This window comes from Heteronotia binoei, chromosome 4 (genome assembly GCF_032191835.1).
Source record: "Heteronotia binoei isolate CCM8104 ecotype False Entrance Well chromosome 4, APGP_CSIRO_Hbin_v1, whole genome shotgun sequence".
Lineage (NCBI taxonomy): Eukaryota > Metazoa > Chordata > Lepidosauria > Squamata > Gekkonidae > Heteronotia > Heteronotia binoei.
The window spans coordinates 48192764-48216949 of NC_083226.1; the positions used below are offsets into that span (position 1 = coordinate 48192764).

The window sequence follows — 24186 nt, forward strand, 5'->3', positions numbered from 1 at the left end:
AGGCAGTCCCAAAACCGCTGCCACAGCCGCCCGAGGGAATGCTGGCTGGCGTCCTGGCGGCAGTCGCTGCCCAAGCAAGGTTTCTGCAAATCTTCACAGCCGATCCAGTTTCCAATAGCCTATCAGAATCTTAGCGGGGCAAAAGCCCATTTGCCCCCCCCCCTTTCCTAAAAACGCTCAATGGGCTCCAGGAAAGAGGGCCACAGGCGTCTTGGCTTGGGGGGCCGAGGGAAGTCAGCAGGACTGTCCCCTAGCGTGAGAATTGCAGGAGGCTGTCCGCCAACTCAGTATACTGTAGTTAAAAGAATCGGCGGACTTTTAACCCATTCACTTCTTCTTTTAGAATATGGATACCACCACCACCATTTCAAAACACTTTTTGAGGATCTGGAACAGCGTTGCCAACTGTTTGGAGAAAGAGAGAGAGGAAGCTGACTCGCATTCACTATTAGGGACCACATTCGTTTCCTCTTAATTTCCCCTTTTTTGGAGGGGGGGAATCTGTAATGAAGAATACTCCCTATCGATGCAACATAAATTGAAAAAAGGAGGGTGACCTGAACTTAATTCTCCCCCCCACACACACACAGCCCAGTTTTGCAAACAGTTGGAGGTTTCCAAGATTTTCGATGCCGATTCATAGACTTCTGGCTCTCCCCTTCCGACGCTATGCCGCTTACTTCAGAGTAGAGTTCAAAGAAAATACACAATTTGCTCGTGACCAAAGGAAAGCCGCAGGAGTTTCGCCCAGAGTTTGGGGGGGGGGGGGGTAATATAAAAGAAAATGTAATATCTTCAGCATGATATGGGAGATTTCCCCCCTGTGCTGCTTAGAGGTATTGAGTCACTCTTCTTGGTACTGAGGGGCCATGCTCCGTCTGAGTCATCAGGAACGTCCTGTGACCAAGAACTGCAGCGTCTTCCCTCTTGGGTGCTCATCTGGCGGGGCTTTCCAGCAACCGGCGTGATCGGCTGTTTTTTTCTCTTGGCAAACGCAAAATTTCCTCCTAGGACCTCCTGCTAGCTAGGAATTCCCTCCTAGCAAGATCCCAGTTTCCGACAAGCCAAATAGTAATCTAGAACGCAGTCCCTAATCATTTCTCTAAGCAACCTTGTGAATCGTTTCCTACAGTGCAACTGTGGGGATTTGCAAGTTCTCTGACTGAAGTCATGAACGAATTGGCATGTCTGTTTACGCATGCTAATATCCTAGCTTGTTAAGTTTAGGGGCCCAATGGTATAGCCTGCAGGTATTTGCCGCCAGAACAAGGTAACAAATGCCTGATTAGTTAGTACCGGGGTTCTCCAATGCGCTGGAGATGGACTAGAGACTAAGCCTTGGCTTTCAGCTTTATTGCTTTTAACAGACTGCATTAATTGCCTTGTGAAACTCTCACAATCATTCTCCAATTCTGCCTTTGCTGTTCTATCCAGATCAGATGTTCTTACCGTTTGTTCATTTCACTATTTTGCCACTGGATTCTACCACTTTGTATGCTTAGCCACTGCCCACCAGCTGTATGTGGCACTGCTTACTGTACCCCATTCCATTGTGTGACGAAGTGTGCATATATAGGAAAGCTGACATTCTGAATAAAATGGTGTTGGACTTAAGGGTGCTACTAGACTCCTACTTTGTTCTGAGGTTTAGAAGTGTTAAAGAAAAGATCTAGGTGAGAGCAGCTAGTAAGGATGTTCATGCTTAGTTTTGTTCGTTTGATCTTCCAGTTTACCCATCTTCATTAGTAAGTAAAGTGTTTTAAAGCTAGTACCGTGTGTGCTGCAACTCTATCGCCTGCGAAGAAAAGCCCTCTTGAATAATTCAGTTTTGCCGTTTTAACGCGGGTTCGCGCATGCGGTTTTAACCTGTCCCGCAGCAGGGTCTCCGCCCAGGGAAGCTTCCCTTGACCACTGGGCATCTCTCTGCGCCAGCCAGACATGTGAAAAGCGGAGGAGCCCCGTGAGAAAAAGCGACCCCCAGATCAGACTTCGCGGTGCTGGGAGACTTGGGAGAATCCTGTCTCGCTACACCAACCCTCGTCGGCGGGTCTTGATCCACGGGGGCTGCATCACTCCGAGAGACCAGGAAGAGCGAGGGAGGTTCGCGCATGCAGATGTGTGTGCAAACAAAGAAGGAAGGGCTAGGGGTGATTCTCGGCAAGAAGCCCTCACCAGTTCTCAATGCCCTGCAGGACTGTAGGCGGAGGGCGAGTTTATGGCGACAGCTCAGAATCATTGCCCAGCGCAATCCTAAACTGTTGCCACTTTAAGCCCCGGAATTTAGAAGGGTGTGATTCTGTCTAGGATTGCATTGCACCTTCCTTATGTGAATTGGGTTGAAGTACATACTGCACTCAAAAAAAGTAGTGCTATCATTCCCAAACAAATCTTTATTCTGTAGTGTATCAATTTCGCATGTGAAACTGGGGCGGGGGGGCAGAGTTCTGGAGGAAATGTTTCTACCTTTTCTGTTTATCCGTGTGGCTGCAGGTACCATTGGGGGAGGTGGGATTCTCTGCTGGAATACAAGTTATTTTCGCTACAGCATTCTCTCATGTGAAAGTGAAAGAAACGAATGCCTCTTCTAAGTAACAAGCAGTCTTGCACTGACCTGAGGTACTTCTTAGAAGAGTTTGCAGCCTGATTCAGTGATCAAACTCCGAGGTGAGCTTCAGAGCGAGCGCAGTACCCAAGCGTGGGACTGCACAGAGACCACGAAGAAGATAAAAGTTTGAGTCCAGTGGCCCCTTTAAGACCAACAAAGTTGAATTCTGGGAATATGCTTTCATGTGCATGCCCACTTCTTCAGAAGAATAGTTAGGTACCGCAGACCAACCAGGCAGTAAATAGCGTGAAAGTTGAGTGAGATTTACTTCATAAATATGCAGAGGATCCAACTGTCAGCATCATGTCCTGTCTCCATCCCCCTCCCCCATCACTAAGATCGAAACAGTGGTTCCCGGCCATTTTGGTCAGGCGGCCCACGAGTCCAAATGTACTCGGTATGTTGACCCATCCAGGGTTGGTCCTTGGCACCCCTCTATTCCAGCATTCCGTTTTCTACAGTGCCCAAGCAGACGTTTTGGAGAAAACAAGAAACATCACGGGGTGGAGGTGGGGGTACAGCTGCCTCCATGACCGACGCCAAGCAAATCCGAGTTCTTCTCCGAGGGTGCTCGGAAGGCGCTTCTCATGAGTAATGCTAATGAGAAAACTATGCCTGTGAGTTAGGCTCCCAACGGGAATGGAGGGGAAAACGCTCTGGCTCTTCGATAGAGGCTTCACGAGATGCTTTTCAGGAGGCCATGGGATGTCCCTCGGTGCCACCAAAAGCTCCAGCAGACCATCTCCGCACTGAAAGGAACAGGACAGTCTTCGCCACGCCTGTTGGCAACTCTGCCGGTGGGCTCCATCTGTCAGGACTTTGGCCAGCTTTCTCAGGCCAGGTCCGACGTAGGAGAATGGACCCAGAGAGGTCTTGTAGCGTGCTCAGACTCAGAAACGAGGGGCCTTTGCTTTCTAAGCAATTCCTCCCCATTCAAGAATCTTTTCAGCCCTGTCTGCCACGCGAACCTCCCATAGGCGCCGGAGAGTTTCGGGGGGATGGCACAAATCATGAACCAGCCAGTTCATGAGTCAATGATTCGGTTGGTGCCGAATCCCTCGTAGAGAGTCAGGGATACTGCCACAGGAGGTGGTGGCAACTACATGCATAGCCAGCTTCAAGAGGGGACTGAATAAACATATGGAGCAGAGGTCCATCAGTGTCTATTAGCCACAGCTTATCGTTGGAACTCTCTGTCTGGGGCAGTGGTGCTCTGTATTCTTGGTGCTTGGGGGGGCACCGTGGGAGGGCTTCTAGTGTCCTGGCCCCACTGGTGGACCTCCTGATGGCCCCTGGGTTTTTTGGCCACTGTGTGACACAGAGTGTTGGACTGTATGGGCCATTGGCCTGATCCAACGTGGCTTCTATTAAGTTTCTGCGCCTTCAAGCCAAACGATTTTTTTTTGGGGGGGGGGGGAATTAATCCAATACAAATGAATTGAACGAACAAACAAAGGAGCGAATAAACTGTCCAAGCGGGTTAGCAGCATTAACAAACTGCCCCCGCCCCCCGGGCTGTGGTTCTTTAAGGTAAAATGGCGGCGGGGGGGGGGGGCATGTACGCCACCCTGAGGTCCTAGGAGGAAACCAAATGATCAAAAAGACGAGCTCTCGCTTCTTGAGAGACAGAGTGGGGCAGGAGGGGCCAGGCGAATGCCCGCAAGTTTTCTGCGAAGGGGCGGGGCGCCAAAGGGCGGGCGTGGGGGCGGGGCGAGACGCTTCCAGGGTTGATCGCGCTGTCGGTTTTCGCAAACGGGAGAGGGGGGAAACGCCACCCGGCTGGCCTGCCCTTTGCTTAGCTTAGCTTAGCTCCCGGGTCCAATCAGGGCAGAGATCTGCAGGTGGGGGTGGGGGAACGGCGCCTGCCCCGTAACTTGTCCGGGGGCGTGGCCTTGGGGCGGGTTGCGCTCCTCTGAGTGAGTGCTGTGCCAGGCGCGGGAGGCCAAGGCGATGCAGGCGGACTGGCTGGCTCGGGCGGCTGCGGCGGGAGATCTGGCGGGAGTACGGAGGCTGCTGCAGGAAGGAGCGGACCCCAATGGGGTTAACTCATACGGCAGGACCCCCATTCAGGTAGACGCGGCCTGTCTGCTGGTGGCCATGGGGGGCAGTCTTTCTAGACGGCGGAGGCATTTCGACGCAAGAGCCGAGTATTCTGATGGGGAGGGGGCACCCGAGGCGCTCAAACAAGCGAGCGGCGGTTGTAGCAGGAGGAAATGCAGGAGCCCTCCACGGAACACAGTCGGGGCCAGAGAGGCAGCCGAGGCAGGCCGGGAGCCGGGAGTGGGTGGTGCTGTCTGTGCCCTCCTCCCCCAACAAAGAAAGGGCTACGACCCTCGAGCCGGTCCCCCTCCCCAGCAGCGCCGGTGGGACTCTGGCTATTTGGCGCCGATGGCCGCAGTGGCATGGAGAAGGCTCTGGGCGCTTACTTCCACGAGGACACCTGCAGTTGTATTCTTGTTTCTGAAAAAAACAAACCCAAATATGATTTGCTAGCCCACATGCTCCGGCCATTTTGGAGCTGAGCAATGTAACTTATCCCGTTTTCCGACTTTGTCCTCGGAATAGAGGAAGACCTTTCTTGCGCAAACGCTAGATAGAGACCCGAAAAAGACAGCGGTTTGCCTTTGCAGGAGATATCCCTAAGGTTGCAGGTCACATTTCGTTGGTATTTTGAGGAATGCTGAAGCTTGCTTAGGTTGTTGTTGGTTTTTTAATGCCCCAAATCATGCAGGTGTTTGCAGATTCCTTCCCCTTCCCGCCCCCCCCCCCCCCCCCCCCCCGCAATTTAGGTCCCTACAATGTCGGCTTTGGACAGCATTTTTGTTGTTCTTGGAACCTTGTAAGGGAGGCTAGTGTTATAGGTAACTTTCTGGCCAGAAATAAAGGCAAATCTCTTTGATGCCCCAAATTTTTTTAATCAGAAATTTGATGCCCAGATTTGATGTTCAAATTTCTGATGAGGTGCGTTCACAGTACACTAAATTATGTGTTTTGAAAATAGATTTTTTACTGTGAAGGAATAGCAAAAACCCAGTTGCAAAACGCATTATTTAGTGCAGTGTGAATGCACCCTAACTGCCCGTTTTCAGACCTTGCAAGCGGAAGATTGCCGGTCACATTACGTAAGTGTATTTAGGAATGCTGAAGCCTGCTTAGTTGTTTTTTTTTAATGCCCAAAACTGTGCAGCTGTTTGCAGATTCCCCCTCCCCCATTTAGATCCCTGCAGTTTTGGTTTTAATTTTTTTTTAAAGCCTTATAGTATTATAAGATAAGGTAGTGTTATAGGCTACTTTCTGATCAAAAATTTCTGACAAATTTCTGATCAAAAATTAAAAACAGATTTATTTGATGACCAAATTGGTGATCAGAAATACAGGCAAATTTTTGCTTAGAAATTAGTTACACTAACTGCCCGTTTTCAGATCTTGCAAGCCAAATATACCTTCTTTGCACAAACGCTGCATAGATGACCTGAAAATAAGTCTCCAATGCAGTCAGCGAGGTCCTTTTGAGTAGATATGCAGAAGGTTGCAGGTCACATCTGATGTTAGTGTTTTTAGGAATGAGAAGCCTGCTTAATTTTTTGATGGCGCAAAAGCGTGCAGTTGTTTTCAGATCCCACCCCCACCACCCACACACATAATTTAGTTTCGGTTTTGGGTCTACATGATCTTTGTAATTCTTAAAACCTTGTTAGACGGGTTAGTTAGTGTCACTAAATACTAGAAAATAACTTACTAGTCAGCAGTTAAACTAACTGCCTGTTTTTGGATCTGGCAAGTGAAATTTACAAATACTTTCTTTGCACAAGCGGCATATAGATAACCTAGGAATAAGCCCCAGTGAAGACATAAGAACGTAAGAGAAGCCATGTTGGATCAGACCAATGGCCCATCCAGTCCAACACTCTGTGTCACACAGTGTCCAAAAAAATTATACACACACACACATACACACACACACAATGTGGCTAATAGCCACTGATGGACCTCTGCTCCATATTTTTATCTAACCCCCTCTTGAAGCTGTCTATGCTTCCGCCGCCGCCACCTCCTGTGGCAGTGAATTCCACATGTTAATCACCCTTTGGGTGAAGAAGTACTTCCTTTTATTCGTTTTAACCTGACTGATCAGCAATTTCAGCGAATGCCCACGAGTTCTTGTATTGTGAGAAAGGGAGAAAAGTACTTCTTTCTCTACTTTCTCCATCCCATGCATAATCTCGTAAACCTCTATCATGTCACCCCACAGCCGACGGTTCTCCAAGCTAAACAGCACCAAACGTTTTAACCTTTCTTCATAGAGAAAGTGTTCCAAACCTTTAATCATTCTAGGTGCCCTTTTCTGGACTTTTTCCAATGCTATAATATCCTTTTTTGAGGTGCGGTGACCAGAATTGCACACAGTATTCCAAATGAGACTGCACCATCAATTTATACAGGGGCATTATGATACTGACTGATTTGTTTTCAATTCCCTTCCTAATAATTCCCAGCATGGAGTTGGCCTTTTTTATTGCAATCGCACGCTGTCTTAACATTTTCAGTGAGTTAGTTGTCAGTCTCTGCCAGTTCACAACCCATCAACTTGTATTTGTAGCTGGGATTCTTGGCCCCAATGTGCATTACTTTGCACTTGGCCACATTGAACCTCATCTGCCACGTTGACGCCCACTCACCTAGCCTCAACAGATCCCTTTGGAGTGTCTCTCTGGTTCTCACCACCCTGAACAATTTAGTGTAATCTGCAAACTTGTCCACTTCACTGCTCACTCCCAACTCCAAATCATTTATGAACAAGTTAAAGAGCATGGTACTGAGCCCTGCGGCACCCCACTGCTTACCGTCCTCCACTGCAAAGATTGCCTATTTATACTCACTCTCTGCTTCCTATTAATCAGCCAGTTTTTGATCCACAAGAGGACCTGTCCTTTTACTCCATGACTCTCGAGCTTTCTAAGGAGCCTTTGATGAGGAACTTTATCAAAAGCTTTCTGGAAGTCAAGGTAAACAACATCTATTGGGTCTCCTTTGTCCACATGTTTGTTCACCCCCTCAAAGAACTGTAACAGGTTAATGAGGCAAGATCTTCCCTTACAGAACCCATGCTGAGTCTTCCTCAATAACCTGTGTTCATCAATGTGCCTACTCATTCTGTCCTTGATAATGGTTTCTACCAACTTTCCCGGTATCGAAAGACTGACTGGCCTGTAATTTCCCGGATCTCCTCTGGAACCCTTTTTAAAAATGGGGGTGACATTTGCTACCTTCCAGTCCTCAGGAAAGGAGGCAGATTTCAATGAAAAATTACATATTTTTGTCAGAAGATCCACAAGGTCAACTTTGAGTTCTTTCAGAACTCTTGGATGTATGCCATCTGGACCTGGTGACTTATTAGTTTTTAATTCATCTATCAGTTGTAGGATCTCCTCTCTTGTCAGCTCAACCTGACTCAGGTCTTTCAACGCCCCTTCCAAAATTAGTGGTTCTGGAGCGGGAAAACACTTCTCGTCTTCCACAGTGAAGACGGAGGTAAAAAATGCATTCAGCTTCTCAGCCTTTTCCCTATCCTCCTTCAGTAATCCTTTTACCCCCTGGTCATCCAAGGGCACCACTGCCTCCATGGCTGCTTTCCTGCTTCTAATATATTTGAAGAAATTTTTATTGTTGGTCTTTATGTGTTTTGCAATATGCTCCTCATAGTCTCTTTTTGCCTGCCTGATCACAGTCTTGCATTTGATTTGCCACAGCCTGTGTTCCCTTTTATTAATCTTACTTGGACTAGCTTTCCACAGCTTAAAGGAGTCCTTCTTACCTTTTACAGCTTCCATTACTTTGTTTGTTAACCATTCAGGCCTTTTCTTATACCTGCTTGTGCCTTTCCTAACTTGTGGTATATATTTTATCTGAGCTTCTAGAATTGTAGTTTTAAATAGCCTCCAAGCTTCCCCAAGGGTTTTGACCATATTTACCTTTCTTTTCAGTTTCCTCTTCACATGCCTCCACATCTCAGAGAATTTACCCCTTTTAAAGTTAAGTGTGGTTGTGCTGGTCTTTTGGGGCAACTCCCTATTTATACAAATGGTGAAATCAATAACGTTATGATCACTTCTCCCAAGCGGTGGGATCACTTTTACATCTCTCACCAAGTCTTGGGCATTACTTAGAACCAAATCCAGGATCACCCCACCCATGGTAGGTTCTGAGGCCATCTGCTCCATAGCACAGTCACTGAGAGCATCAAGAAACTCAATCTCTTTTTCTCGACCTGAACACATATTGACCCAATCAATCTGCGGGTAGTTAAAATCACTTATTACAACACAATTTTTACGTTTAGCCGCTATCTTTAATCCTTCCATCATATTATAATCGTCCTTTATCTTTTGATTTGGTGGCCGATAACAAACTCCCATAGTTAAATTTCCTTTTGGGCCCTCCATTTCGACCCAAAGACAGCTATTTCTTTTCGAGCAAATATGCATAAGGTTGCAGGTCATATGATGTTAGTGTTTTTAAGAATGCTGAAGCTTGCTTAGTTTTTTCTTAATGTCCAAAATTGTGCTATGAAGTAACTAATTAGTAATTACTAATTGCCCGTTTTCAGATCCTGCAAGTGTTCTTTGCATGACCAGAATCATACTTGCAGTATATAGAAAGTGCATTTAAATTCTAATTTTAATCCCAGAACAGGTCGCGCAGATTTGTAGCAGCATTCACTTTGAATCAGGATCCTGCAGCCTTCACAGTTGCAATCCTACGCGGAACTACTCCACCACCCCACGATGCGTTTACATTGGAGTGACGCAGCCTGGGATTGCACTGTAGAAGGATTCCGAAGCAGCTCCTAATTCACACCTGCCCATTTGGCTAAAATTCGGATTTCCATTTCCACCTCTAAGCTGCCATCTACACAGTGAAATGCATCTGGATGCTGAAGAAACCGGAGTAATTCTGCATAGGACCGCACTCTTCATGCGGCAGGAAAGGGGTGCGCGGAGCAAAGAAAGGAGGCGCGGCAACGGGCTGACAGTCTCTCTCCTCTTCTTTCCCTCCAGGTGGTCATGATGGGGAACGCCAAAGTGGTGGAGCTCTTGCTTCGGGAAGGAGCCGATCCGAATCGTCCGGATCCCGCTACAGGGTCGCTGCCCGTCCACGACGCAGCTCGCCAGGGCTTCCTGGAGACGCTGCTGGTGCTGCGGGCTGGCGGCGCTCGCCTGGATGTGCCCGACGCCTTCGGGCGCCTTCCCATCCACTGGGCCGCCCAGGCCGCCCACCGCCACGTGGTCCAGTTCCTGCAAAGTCAGACAAATGGCCCCGCCGGGGACACCTCTGCTGGGCGCGAAGGGGAGAAGGGCGCTCGCTGTCCAGAGGGGTCTCCGCCTGGCCTTTGAAAAAACACACGCTCATTTATAAGTCGGGGGGGGGGGGAACCCCGTCAATAAAACGGAATTGCTCTCCTGCCCTCCTTGTGTTCGATCTGTCTTTTGCAGGGAGCGGGACAGGCACACCTGAAGGAGGGGCCCACCTTGCTTGTGGCGCCGGCATTCCTGGCCTGTCCATGGAGCAAGTGGGAAAGGCCCAGCACTAGTCGCCTGGTGGCCACAGATGGCAACGGAGTCCACAGAAGGGCTTCTGGTCATCCCAGGCCGGGAAGTGCAGTGGACTTCGCCTGGCCTGGGCTCCAGCCTGCCCCCTCCCTCCTCTGGCCGCTGATGTCAGGAGGGGGGGAGGGAGCTCTGCCCAGCGCCTCGCAGGCAGTCGGGGCCCTTTGGTGCCAGGAGGCTCCGCTCGCTGACTCCGGAGCCGTGTGGATTTCGCCCCTGAAGCCCTCCTTCCTGGCGGGTCTTCTGCTCACTCTCTCCAGCCAGGCCAAACAAAAGGCTTCCACAAAACAAGCAGGCGCCACGTAGGTCCCCTTTGGGAGCCCGCGCTGAGTGTCAGTGTGAGCGCGCAGGAGCCTCGGGGGGGCAGCCTTTAAAGGGGGGGGGGGCAGTCTCTCCCAATAGGCGCGATGAGCAGGCTCATCTGTGCGAGGGTGCAAGAGTGAGCGACAGCCCCCTTGGGAAGAGAGGGGGAGTTTTCACCGCAGCCACCGCCCCCCCCCCCCAAAAAAAAACAAACAAACCAGAAGAGAGCTTTCCTTCACGCCACCCCGAGGAACCTGCAAAAGACACCCACTCGGAGCAGGCATACTGGACAGGGAAAGCCCCCCCCCCCGCGCTTCCCCCTCCTTCGTACTAAAGCAAACGCCGAGAGCCGGGCCCTTGTCTGCGCCGAAGGCGACCTGTGCGGGAGCCCCAGCCCTGTCCCCTGGAGGGGGCTTTTCATTTCCCGAGGCCACCCGGCTCTCTCTCGGGGGCACTCCGGGCCCCGCGGGTTTGGGGGTGGAGGCGCCCGCAGGCATCCCGGGGCCAGGTGGGCCGCCCCAGAAGGGAGCCGGGCCGGCTGTGCGATGCCTGGAGGGGGTGGGGTTGAGCGGGGCGGCTCCTGGGGGCTGGCAAAGGCCTGGGCGGGGGTCTGCTGCTGCCTTGTGCCGGCTGTAGGCTACCTGAAGCCAGAGCGGGAGGCAGCCCGCCAGCCCGGACATCCAGAGCGCCGCCTGGGGGAGAAGGGCCTTCTGACTTGGCCTTTCCGACGCTGACACCCCCCCCCCCCTTCCCCGCCCGGCCGAGGCTTCAAAAAGGAAAAGAAGCTCCCCCCTAGGGCGCTGCGCAAGAATCTGTCTGCCTCGCCATTCTCTCCATCAGGCGCTGGGAATCCTGACGGGTTCAGTCTGCCAGGCACGGCCCCACGCAGTTCCCCCACCACAGCCTTGCAGTGGAGGGGCCGAAGCCCAAACGCCCTCCCCACATTGTTTCGGTTTTAAGGAGGCCAGAGGTGCCTTTTTTGGCCTAGGTTGAAGACCGACCCGCCGGATGCTTCCCTCTCTTTTGTTCAGCTCTTGGTCCACCCAGGTGGGGAGTGAAGCTGCCTCTTACTGAATCAGGCCCCTGGTCCAGCTCAGGCCGGATGATCTCCTCAGACCGGCAGCGGCTCTCCGGGAACTCAGGCGGAGGTCTTTCACATCACCTGCTGCCTGATCCTGTTCACTGGGGGTGCCAGGAATCGAACCAGGGACCTTTTCCATGCCAAGCAGATCTTCTGCTCCAGAGCCATAGCTCCCCCCCCCCCATTTTTTGTAGGACCGGGCGCAAAGAAAACAGTTTGTAAAGAGCAGCTAGAAAGGAAGGCCTGCTTACAGGCAGCCCCGGCCCTGGTGCGGAGGCGCTTATTGAGGTCTTTGAAGCAACCCTCAAGGTGATTCATTTCCAAGTAGGAAGGCGCTCTCGCTCTCGCTCTGCAGTCAAGAAACAGGCGGCCCCAGCAAGGAGTTTTCAAGGCCAGAGGGAAGCAGAGGTAGGTTGTCCTTGGTGGTCTCCACATCTCCTGAAAGGGCTCCTCTGAAATGTACCTCTCCCACCTCTCACTTAGTTGCGGGCCAACGAGGAATAGACCAGGGGAGAAAGAAGACCAGATCGACTCTAGTCTATCCAGTAAAGGTTGGGCAATTTACCGCCCCCCCCCCACCAGCGGGGCTGGCCCTAGACTGCCTGGCACCCTTAGACAAGACTAACTTCTGGCGCCCCCACCCCCAACATCGCGGAATCACATGGGGAAGTCCAATCTGGTGCCCTCAGAAGGCTGGCACCCTAGGCAACCGCCTAGTTCGCCTAGTGGCCGGGCTAGGCCTAGTCTCATCTCCCCCCCAAGTCTCACCAGGGTTGTTATGAGGGTGGGTCGGACCAGGAGGCAAGGCCCTAGTCTGCCCTGAGCTCCTGGGGGGGAGGATAAAACCAGGAGATGGAGAAAGGTTCGCCTGCCTGAGGCCGCTTCCATTGAAAACGAGAGGAAAAAACCAACAAGCAACCCAAGTCAGCCCGCCCGAAGGAGTGGCTGAAAGGCCCGGCTTTCTCACCTGCCCCACCAAATGGCCGTCGGAGGGGAGATGAAGGGAAGGCGACTCCAAGCCCCTTGGAGACTCCTTCGGGCAGAGACAAGCTGACCAGGGAGAGATCGCAGGAAACTACCCGCAAAACAGACCTCCTCGGCTCATCTTAGCTCCAGCGTCCCCTCTATGCTGAGCTAGTGTGAGCTATCTCACAGTTTTTTTAGCTGCCGGCTCGCACATTTTTATTTTGTCTTAGCTCAGGAAGGATGGCTCCAGAGAGTAAACTAATTCATGCAGTAGTCAAGTTGTTCACTCCCGACCTGAATGCCATTGCCAGGAGCTCACAAAGTAGGAGTTTGGCTCACAGCTTAGAGGGAACTTGGTTTGGCTGCCCTCCTTCCGGGAACGTCGTGCTTGGCCCCTGCTGCGGAAAGGGTGGAGTTCTTGGGATTACTCCCGCTCGCCTTTAAGACAAAGTTAGAGTTCAGTGACACCTTTCAGACCAACCAATTCAGCCCAATTCCGCAGGGCCTGTAAAACAGAGCTCTTTGGCCAGGCTATCAGCTGAGGCAGTGGGCGGCTCTTACCGGCCTCCCCCCCACCCTTCATTCCATCCCAGTGCTACAAGACCTGCTGGACCTGGGCAATAGGCCATCTTAGTAACTAGCTGGGAAATGAATCATTGTTCAGTATTGTGAAGGGGGAGGGGAGAGAAGAGGGAGAAAGGTCTGTCATTGTCAACCCCGGAAGAAGATCACCAGAAGATCACACAAAAGGACGGAACCCTGAAAAGTAAATTACACAGCTTAGTCCTAAACAGAGTTACTCCAGTCAGAGTCCATTGATGTCCCTGGGTAACTCGGTGCAGGATTGCACTGGTAACGCTGAGCCATCCTTTAGAATTTGAGTGGGATGTTCATCTATTTCACAGATTTCCCCTCCCCGGTTAACCAGATACCCTGAGGCTACCCACAAGCAGTGCCCTGCCCCCTCCCCACAAGCGTATGTGTCAAGTTGCAGCTCTGTAGGCTTTTCAAGGCAAGAGAGGAACAGGTTTGCTATTGCCTTTCTCTGCACAGGGACTGTGGAATTCCCTGGGGGTCTCCCATCCACAACCAACCCTGCCTAACTTCTGAGAACTGAAGAAATCAGGCTCACCTGGGCCTTCTGGGTCAGGCTCCAAGGATGTGTGCTAGAGAAGAAACAGTCAGGACCTGAAATAAGTTACTAATCAACATCTCCAGGAAGCTCAAAGCAGTCATCTTCAAAGAAGTATGCCTGCTGTATCTCTGCATGTGCTAACATTCTCAATTGCTCAGTGAAGATGGGTAATTCTGAGGTCCATCAGTGCCTATTAGCCATAGCGTATTGTTGGAACTCTCTGTCTGGGGCAAGTGATGCTCTATATTCTTGGTGCTTGGTGGGGGGCACAGTGGGAGGGCTTCTAGTGTCCTGGCCCCACTGATGGGCCTCCTGATGGTGTCTGGGTTTTTGGCCACTGCTTCATGTATACTTGAGTTCTGATTGATAAAGCCTAGTAACTCAGCAGAACTTAGCCACCCTAAAAGGAGTCTGCCTATTGGAACTCTGCAAGAATCAGTATTCTGGGCTTGCCCTGCTACGGAGGTGATTAGCACAGGAACACAGGGCTGGACTCATGGATACTGAAAAAGTAAACCTTTGGGGGGGTGTAAGAGTGAAGCCTGTTTCCAATTTTAATGTGTGCCTTTAGAAGTACAGGAAACACTAATCTAAAGAGACCACCTGTAGCACCTGTAGCAGTTGTTCAAGTAATTCCAGCATTTGTTTAGGGCAGCAGAATTTTTAAGGGTGCTATAGGACACTGCCCCACTTTCCCCGCACAAACTCAGTGCTGCACCAGAGGGACACAACATCACAGAGGATGGGAATAGAAGGACATACCAACAACCCTGATGAATCAGTGGCCCATCTAATACAGCATCTTGATTCACACAGTGTCCAACCTGTTTGTCCTGGAAGGCTAACCACCTTGGCATAGAGGCCAAGGCCTTCCCCTGATATTGTGCTTAGCACTGGCATTCAGAGGCTCACTTTACTCCACAGCTAGCAGGCATTGATAGACCTTGGGAAGTCATCTACTCTCACAACCATCAGCACAACCAATGGCAATGAATCCCATAATTCAGTGACTTATTGAGTAAGGAAACATTTGAATTATTAAAGATTTAATTCTGATGCTGTGATGAGGGCCATTTCTCAAATATCGGAGCAGGAGCCATTCAGACAAGGATAATGTTGGCATGCAAAGTCACAAATAAGTGAGCCCAGGAAAATCCAGAAGGAAATTGTTTTACCTTTAACCTCTGTTTGATCTTGTATGCAAGCTTAACAGGTCAGTATCTGGTCCCTGTGCTCTGGGGGCGGGGTGGGGGGGGTGCCAAGGACCACCATTCTTAGAAGTAGCCCTGTAGCTGTAAGGATGTGTTAACTAATGTAGAATGTATTATGTTATTCTCTTTTATCCCAAGTACCTTTTCCTGATGGCAAACTTCATTTCTTTTGATAAGCAGAAGTCCACCTCTTTTTATGCATCCACCTCACCTCTGATTTAAAATTAATATCTTAGTCTAGTTGTGATTTTGGTTCCATTGTACATTTTCTCTGTTTTATCTTTGGCCTAACATGTGGAGAATCTATGCAGAGGATAGGTGTGCATTTGGGTATATCCATGCAACCCCCCCCCCCCCAGAAAAATACTTTACTGGTATTTTCAAGTATTTTCAAGTCAAATACACATCACAAAATCTGTCAAGCTATAAGGCATTCCCAATTTCCCCCAAACCCGGATTTTTCCAGTTTTTGTAAATGTTCAGGAATTCTGAATATCAGCTGTTAAAGGGGTGCAGAGTTGTCCTATGCCATTTTTTTGCATTTAGTACTGGTTTCCAGTGCAACAGGAGCAGGTGAGAGGGGAGGGGTTGAAGCACTTCTGAAAAGTAAACGCAATGGCACTTTAGGGGAAGCTGTAGTGTTGTTTGCCCAATCAGAGTAGATGTTTTCTCGGGTTATTTGACTTCAAATGAAGAGTCCAACAACCCTGTTCCATCCCCCATAGGGATCCTGAAGAGCTTCTGCTTCTTCTTCTTTCTCCTCCTCCCTCTTCCCCTCCTCCATCTTCTGGGCTTGACTGGGGGTGTTTGTAGGAGGGAGGTATTTGTAAGTTTCCTGTATTGTGCAGGGGGTTGGGATGCTGTTGGTTCTTAGCATGGGAGACACTCACTAGTAGTTGCTTCAGCCTTTCCTCCTTGCTTTTGCCCTGGAGAAAAAAAGCTGGCCCTCATTGGAAACAATGGAAGATGGATGTAGGCACCTTCTTTGGGGCACCATAGAACTAGACCCTCTGATACATTCTTCCTGAAATTTGGAGGTTCCTCTCAGGACAGGAATAAGCAGCTCTGCTGCAAATTCAGTGTCTCTACATTTTTTTAAAAAAAGAGCTCCCCCAGAAATCAGGATAACTTCCCCATAGACTACATTGCACCCCAAAAAATCTGGATTTCTGAAAAAAGTTCAAAATCTGAATACCATACTGGTATTGGAATATGGGGATATCAGGAATACCAATATTTTCCAGATCCAAATACCCAAATCCACAAAATACCAAATTCTGATGCACACCCAGTGCAGGGTCTATGAGTGGAGCCTGGCCTGCTATAGCTTGATGTGGGTAGCATAGCCAGCTCTCCCACTGGAAATAATGGATGGGGTGTTGTGGGGCAGTCTGTCTCACACCAAAAGGAAGGAGGGAGGGAGAGAAAACAGTCAGGATCCCCTTACTAGAAGACAGCTATGTAAAGCTTCAGTGGGAAGGAGGGACTGCATTGCTCAAAATGACAAGTAACCTCCAGACAGTCACTTTGTCACAGCCTAACCTACTTCACAGGCCTGTTGTAAGCACAAAAGTGTGTGTGCGAGGATCATTTTTAGGCTCCCATTTTATGCCAGGCACTTTTGAGAATTCATTTTTGCTTCATGAGAATGGAAAGTGGTTTCTAAGACCCACTTGTCACTTCTCTGCATGTTACACACTACAGGGCAAAGCTGTGAATAAACTATCTTTTTGGGAAGCTCATCTCCTCTTACCTATCTGATCTGTGCAGTGCCTCTGTAAGCATCCATGTGTCTCTGTAGGCATTCAAGAAGAAGCCCACCCACCCTTGCACTCACCATGAAAGCCTCTGGCATTGATTTTATACTTTTTCCAGTTGGGTGGGGGAAAGCTGATATCTAAGTAATTAAAAAGGGATAATTATCAAAACATATGAGAATTCTGCCTTTGAATGAATGGTATCGTGACCACAGAAGTGTGGCTTGATTCTCTGGGAAACATAGCTTTCAAATTCCTAGCAGAAAGTTTGTGTTTGTTTTAGGAGTGTCATCAAAGGGGATTCACAAGCCATATGCAAAAGCATCCACTGCAGAGCCCAATCATGTGCGATATTGTGCAACACAAAACATTTAGGGGAAATCCAGAAAGCAGACAATGCAAAAAACGAGCGAGCTTATGATGCCAAAAAAATAAAAATAAATCAGGTTCTGACTTTCTCCAAACGGATACCCAATAGAGTCTTAATTGGGCAAGGGGAGGAAGCAAATAAGCAGTGTGTATTAGTAGTTAAAGAAATGAGCTGATTGTTTTAGTTAAAAGCAGTCCTCCGTGATGAACGTTCCACTCTACCCCACCCCCATTTAGTGAAAGATCAAAGAGTGAATCTAATGCCTGAACTTGCCTTTGGACTGAATAATTTTTTTTCTATGTGTATGTGAATGCATGCCTGCAAATCATGGCAATTTCTGGTAACACCTACTGGGCATGGAGGACCAGAGAAGTGTCTTGATACAGCCTGCTTCTGCCTTCTGTTCCTGGTATTACTATTCCAATTACTTGGCAGGGTTGACTCTGCCTAGCTTCCAAGATCTGATGAGACTGGGCTAGCCTGGGCTATCCAGGTCGGGGCTAAATCATGCTTTAAAAAAATTACTGCTCTTGGGGAGAGTAAAATAAGTAAATAAAGTCAGGGAACAGTAGAATTAAAGTAACATGACTGGGCGTGTAAGAACATAAGAAGGGCCCTGCTGGATCAGAGCAGGGATCCATCTAGTTTGGCATCCTGTTTCACAAAGTGGCCAACCAATTACCCAGAAGGGCCAACAACAGAGCACAGAGGCCAAGGCCTTTCTCAGATATTGCCTCCTGACTCTGGGATTCAGAGGTTTACTGAGTGTGGGGGGTCCCTTTAGTCACCAAAGCTAGTAGAATCTGATGGGCTGACCCTCCATGCATCTAATTCCCCTTTAAAGCTGTCTATTCCTGTGTCCATCACCACATCATAGGACAGTGACTTCTACATTTTAATTATTCATTCATTTTTTTTTAAAGCATTTTATCTGTGCTGAATCTACTGCCCATCAGCTTAATTGGATGCCCTTGAGTTCTAGTATTTTGGGAGCAGGGAGTAAAAGTTCTTTGGCAACTCTTTCCACCCCATGCATAATTTTATAAAACTTTACATGCTTCCTCCCATAGCCATCTCTTTTCTAAACTGAAAAGGCTCCAACTCCTCAACCTTTCATCATGGGACTTGTGCTCCAACCTCCCAATTGCCTTGGTTGCCCTCTTCTATATTTGTTCTGCTCTGCAATGTCCTTTTGGAGATATGGTTATCAGAACTACACACAGCATTCTAAATGAGGCTGCACAGATCTATATAGGAGCATTATAATATATTTTTTAAATGTTTATTCTCTTCCCTAAAAATCCCTAGCACAGAGAGATCTATATAGGAGCATTATAATATTTTGGGGGGTTAGGTTTTTTTAAGTGTTTGTTCCCTTCCCTAATAATCCCTGGCATAGAGTTTGCCTTTTTTATTGCTGCAGGACACTGCACTGAGATTTTCATTGAGCTATTGACGATGACCCCAAGAGCTCTTTCCCTCTCATTCTCAGCAAGGTCAGACCCTATTACCATAAACTTGAAGTTGAGAGGGTTTAAAAAAAAAAAAAACAACCAATGTGGATTGCCTTACTGTCACCTGCAAAGAACTTCATTTGTCATAGTTTCCCACTGTCAGTTTGTAGAGATCCTCCTGAAGCTCTTCACAGTCATCTTTGCTTTTAACCATCCTGAATAATGTTGTGTCATCTGCAAATTTAGCCAGTACACCGTTCACTCCTCCTGCAGTTCCAGACCAAATTAAATAGCACCAGCCCCAATAATGATCCTTGTGGGCCTTTACTGCTTTCTTTCCTCCATTGCCAGAACTGCTTATTCATTCCTACTCTTTGCCATTTTAACAATTTCTAATCCATAGGAGGAACTATCTTCTTAAACCATGACTGCTTAGCTTACACTTTGATAAGGAATCCTGTCAAATGCCTTTGGAAAGTCCAGAGGTATACTGTGTACTGGATCACTGTTATCTACATGCTTGTTCGCTTTCTCAAAGAACTCCAAAAGGTTGGTGGCTTAACAGTGGGATCCTGTCCTTGAGTTTTACCCACTGACCAAGGATAGGATTGCTACTTACCTTCCTAATGCTGGCAGACCACTGACAAGCTAGATAGATCCAGGTGGGCAGCTGCATTGGTCAAATCCACATACATTCTTTCTTACACATCAAGAGTGAGGGGGCACATCAAACAGAACAAATATTTCAGGCAGATTCCATACAACATCCTGCATGAGATGGGTACATTTTCTACATGACTACATCTCTCCTAATTAGTGAGGCTCTGAATGTATTTTATTTATTTATTTATTTATTCATTCATTCATTCCGGGATTTATACCCCGCCCTTCCCACGAGTGGCTCAGGGCGGCTTTATGTAATGTATTTATTTAATTGATTTCTATTCCACCCTTTCCTGCGAACGGGCTCAGGGCGGAGTACAACATATTAATAGCAACAGTAATAAATCACAATGATTAATTAATAAAAACAAGCCATTAAACAATAAAAATCAATTAACAATAGATAGTGCAATTCCAACGAGAGGCAATTCTGGCACAACAAAGATAGAATCAGCGCTGTGCTACAGTAGTTGGCCCGGTAAGAGATGGCATGATACAACAAAGGAGGCCAAGTTAGATGTAATGTGGACGTCCACTGCCTCACCCAAAGATCTGATGGAACGGCTCCATTTTACAGGCCCTACGAAAAGATACACACTCAGGTGAGTGCAGAGCTCAGCTAGATGGGACACAAGGGTATCTCCACTGCAGTGGTGCTAAGAGGCTACCTGTCCCCCACACTGGTTCCTGAAGCACCAGGAAGGGTGAAAGGACTTACTCTGTCATCTCTGCTCCTCCCATTCATTTGAGATGGATGTAGTGAAAGGATCATGGAGATGAACACTGAAGGGTGGTGGTAAATGGAAATGCCATCATCTTTGCTGCAAATGTGTTCTTGGTTCCTACAGCAGATGGCTGGGATAGGGTCATGTATGCTGTGGGGATGGGGGTGGGGATACAGCCCAGTTCAAGCCCCTGGGAGAATACAAAGAAAGGGCCTTCCAGATAGGACACTAGTATAGCCAATACTGTGTACTGTGTTGGTATAATTTATATGGTACCAATGGTCCCAACAGCAAGAAATGTTAGCCTGAGAAGGGCAGTCACTTATGGATTCCACAAGCAAGTTTTCTGCTCAGCTCAGTGATTGGAATGGCAAACTTTGCTTTCCCGTGTGATCCAGGCATTTTCTAGTAGAAGGGCTGTTCTGCTGTTTATGTTTTGGCTGCCAGTAATGTAAATACTTAGAGCTTATGGGCTTCACCTAAGATCTGAACAATGAGTCACTGAGCAGGAGGAAGTGCTCCTTATACGTTTTTTTTTTTTGCGGTGTGCTAGTGCAAGGAAGGGTGTGGAATATGGTGTGATGCTGAACCTTTTGTTGATTGGTGCCTTTGCAGTTGGTGGGGGGGACGAGTTGCAACATATCCTTTGAGAGCATCCATTGTTACTTTTCTGTCAGAACTCCAAAAAATCTTCTTGTGCCAACTTTGATATCTTCTGGGTGCCTTGCAAAGATGTTTCCCCATCTGATTTGCCTCTCCTTTTAAAATCCTGCTCCCCACTCCTGCCTGAAACATGTTGGCTTGTTCTGCTGCTGTTTTATGCTATTTATGGGTTTATTTACAAGTTCTTTGCTCCTCGGCTGTTTGTTTCATTTCTGCTTCTCTGATTTTATATCACTAACGTCTTTATTTTATGTGCAATAGCTTTATTCTGTGATGTTGTAAGCCACCTTGAAAATATTTTGAGATGTGAGACACATATTTTGTCAAATTACAGTGCAATGGAGCCACAGCTGTGTACTAGAGCCTCCGCTTTACATTGAGTAGATGCCAATATCATGCTCCATCACCCCCAGTTAAAAATTACTTGGTGATATGAAGGACCACTGCCTAAGACCGTAGAGAGCCATTGCCAGCCAGAGTAATCAATAGTTACCTTGATATGTTAAGGTTATGGTTCAGTACAACGGAGCTTCATGTGTTCATTCATCTATTTGATTTAGAAGTTGCATGCATGTTTGTCCAGACCCTACAGTTGGTTATTCACTTGAAAATACAACTCATATTTGCAGGGCTGCCTCTATCCAAAGGTATGCTCATCAGACCACGGATTCACAATGGTTCTTCAATTCAGGTCAGTGAGCATGATCACTCTTCAGGCTTAGTCTTTCTTGGTGGCCATTCCTGAAAACAGAGAGAAGGCCCCAACCTTCCAGAGATTCTGGGGGTTCTATAAGGATGAGCCTTTCCAACATGGTTTGGAGGGCTTCTGCATGGAAGTCATTTACTAGGATGGGTTAAATGGCTTGCTCTTTGCTTATCTGTGTTGTGCATTAGAAATAAGATTTTAGCTGGTTTTAATTATGCCAGTTGCTCCGAGTCTCACTAACAGGGAAGAAAGCAAGACATAAATATTTTATATTAAATATGATAAAAGACTCAGTGGTTCAGGGCTATGAGTGCAGGCAGGACTTTTTTTGTAGAAAAAGCCCAGCAGGAACTTATTTGCATATTTGGCCACACCCTGACACCAAACCAGCCAGAAAGGCATTCCTGTGCATTCCTGCTTAAAAAAATACCGAGTGCAGGTCATTTTGTAAACATTACGCCAAATACATGAGTACTGAGTAGGTGACAAGTGATGCATGATGCATCCCATTCCTCTACTGCATACAGGTCCCTGCAAATTGGACTTGCACAATCGATCCCAAAACAAAAGGACCTCCCAGAGCTAACATAACTAAAGCAGTGGTCCCCAATCTTTTTGGGCCTACAGGCATCTTTTGTCTGGTGGACGCAGCCATAAATCGTTGCCACAAAAGGCAGAGCCAGCCACAAAATGGCTGCCACATCTTACCTTGGGTCACACAGTGAGGATCCTTGTGCTACAGTGGCAGCTCCCGCCAAACCAACTTAAAAAAAAAAATCTGCACAGCCAATCAAATCTCCAACTGTCAATGAAAAGCTTTACTGAGCAAAAGTCACACCTGGCCCTGCCCATTTTCTAAAAACCCTTGGCCCAGCACCAGTGAAATTGTCGCTGGGCACCATGACACCATGGGCACCACAATGGGTACCTCTGAACTAAAGGAAAGCCATAAGCAGGAAATACCAGTTTCCCTTCCTCAAGGTTCATATAAGCCAGCCTTTGTGGTCTCTTGGAGCAGGCGTAGAAAGAACTTTTAATTAAAACAAACTTCCTATAACTTGTGTCACAATGAGTCACCCAATCTAACATCCAATCTAACAGTTTAAGCTGTGCTTGCTTAAAGTTCATTAACATCCCGAGGAGCTTCTCTGCTTAACCAGAGCAAGCTAAACAACAAGCAGGAGTTTTTTACACACACACACAAATTCTATTCAATGAAGATGATGAACAAGAGGAGGTTACATTTGGTTTTATTTGAATCAAGCAGCAACACATTCTTTTCTTAAAGGCAAATGTGGGCATTCAGCATACATAATAATAGAAACAAACTGCAAGAATACATCTGTGTGTATATTGAATATGTTCATCCCAGCTGTTCTTTAAAAGTCAGATTGAAACCAAAACAGTCTCCAGAGACATAGCAGGTTCATCATTCAGTATTTCTCAGCAGAGGATGCCAGAAAGAGGCTTAAATGTTTTGGTACAGAATTTTGTTATTACTGAGCAATATTTCTAAGCACAGCATCTGTGGAACCACTATGAGAAACCACAGGGTTTATGCTTAGCTGACTGCTTTGATGGCTAAGCCATGAGAGCAAAACTGACAAGCATAGGCTTGGGATGAAACCCTGCATGGTGCTGTTTGGGAAATTAAGAGGCTAGTGTGGTCCTGCCATGTGGGCTGCTGACTGCTATGTCTTCCTGTATGAGCTCACTGGTGGCTGGAACTCATTTCAAGAGGTGGCCTTTTGGCACCTCACAACAAAGCAATTGGAAACTGCCTGCCACCAGGGCACCAGCACACGGCCAGTTCTGTCCAGAAAAACTTGTGGACTTGGGGGGGAGGGGCATCAGAAGGTAGTCACTGAATCAGTGTGAGGCATGAGCAGTTGGGTGGTGATAGAACATGCATGTGAAAGAGTGTGGGGAGGGGCACTAGTAACCAGAATAACAACAGCAAGGGTGGGATAACACGTAGAGCCTTTCACAGAACTGCTCCACATCTTGATACCCACACTTTGAGCTAACAGCATTATGCCATGTTCTGAAAAATCCAAAAGAAAATGCATTTGCAGAAGGGGAAAAAAAACATTTTCATGTTAAAAAACCCCAAAAGATTACAAAGCATTTGGAAAATAAAACATGATTGATCCCCAAAAGATTACAAAATGTTTGAAAATAAAACATGATTGAGGAAAGCTCCATTAATCTTTACTAAAAAAATTCTTTAGTGTTTTAAAAAAATGATATTGAAAGAACAGACAGCACTGCAACTGATCTGTAGATCTGCTTTCTGAGATTTACTCTGTTTAGACAAGTGAAGAGCACACATACTAACCTTGCCTTTGCCTTGACGCTTTTAGACTGGGTGATGAGACACTACATGAACCAGAAATGTAGTCCTTCACATCTCGGGCAACAAGTGTGATCCAATTCCTATTCTGTGGTTTGTATGTTTTCATCTCACCCTCTTCAAACCTCTACAAGATTTTTGTTTCCAAAACGAAGAACTTATTAGCAGACAAGAATGAAAATGTTGCAAGTTTTAGCTATATTCTTTCAGGGTACTTGTCAGTTCTTGGAATATTGACCTTATTGTTTGGGATCAGCTTCAGAAAAATCTTCTCAAGTTTTCAATGTTTTGGTAGCATGACAGACAACTGCACAGCATTCTGAAAGACAAAATCAGAAAGAAAATATATATAGGATGTTGCAAAAAAAAAAAATACATGGGGCTGCCCTTGAAGACTATTCAAAAGGTGGTACAGAATTATGCGGCCACAATATTGACAGCAGTGGATCATATTTGACCTATCACTCTAATCTTGTTCCATCTACACTGATCCCCCATTTGCTTCCAGGCTCAATTTAAGGTGCCAGTTATTGATATTTAAAGATCTATGTGGCTTGGGACCAGCATATCTGAAGAACTTACTGCTC

The 24186-nt window shown here is 47.5% G+C and overlaps 2 protein-coding genes across 2 annotated transcripts in view; one reads left to right on the forward strand and one right to left on the reverse strand.

Moving 5' to 3' along the window:
- Positions 1 to 4547: 4547 nt before the first annotated feature.
- LOC132570100 (cyclin-dependent kinase 4 inhibitor B-like) lies at positions 4548 to 9999 on the forward strand. Its single transcript, XM_060236536.1, has 2 exons — positions 4548 to 4675; positions 9664 to 9999. The coding sequence occupies exons 1-2, from the start codon at positions 4556 to 4558 to the stop codon at positions 9997 to 9999; spliced, it is 456 nt and encodes a 151-aa protein (XP_060092519.1). The 5' UTR covers positions 4548 to 4555.
- A 12481-nt stretch (positions 10000 to 22480) lies between these two features.
- MTAP (methylthioadenosine phosphorylase) overlaps positions 22481 to 24186 on the reverse strand; it is a 37969-nt gene continuing 36263 nt past the window's right edge. The window contains exon 8 of the mRNA XM_060237220.1: positions 22481 to 23918. Coding sequence (XP_060093203.1) covers positions 23880 to 23918 — 39 coding nt within the window. The 3' untranslated portion in view covers positions 22481 to 23879. The remainder of the gene's footprint in view (positions 23919 to 24186) is intronic.

What these genes read in the sequence shown, in the direction of transcription:
- LOC132570100 (XM_060236536.1), top strand. Translation starts at nt 4,556, where the DNA reads ATGCAGGCGGACTGGCTGGCTCGGGCGGCTGCGGCGGGAGATCTGGCG. An exon ending in ACGGCAGGACCCCCATTCAG is followed by an intron (nt 4,676 to 9,663) that starts GTAGACGCGGCC and finishes CTTTCCCTCCAG; the next exon opens with GTGGTCATGATGGGGAACGC.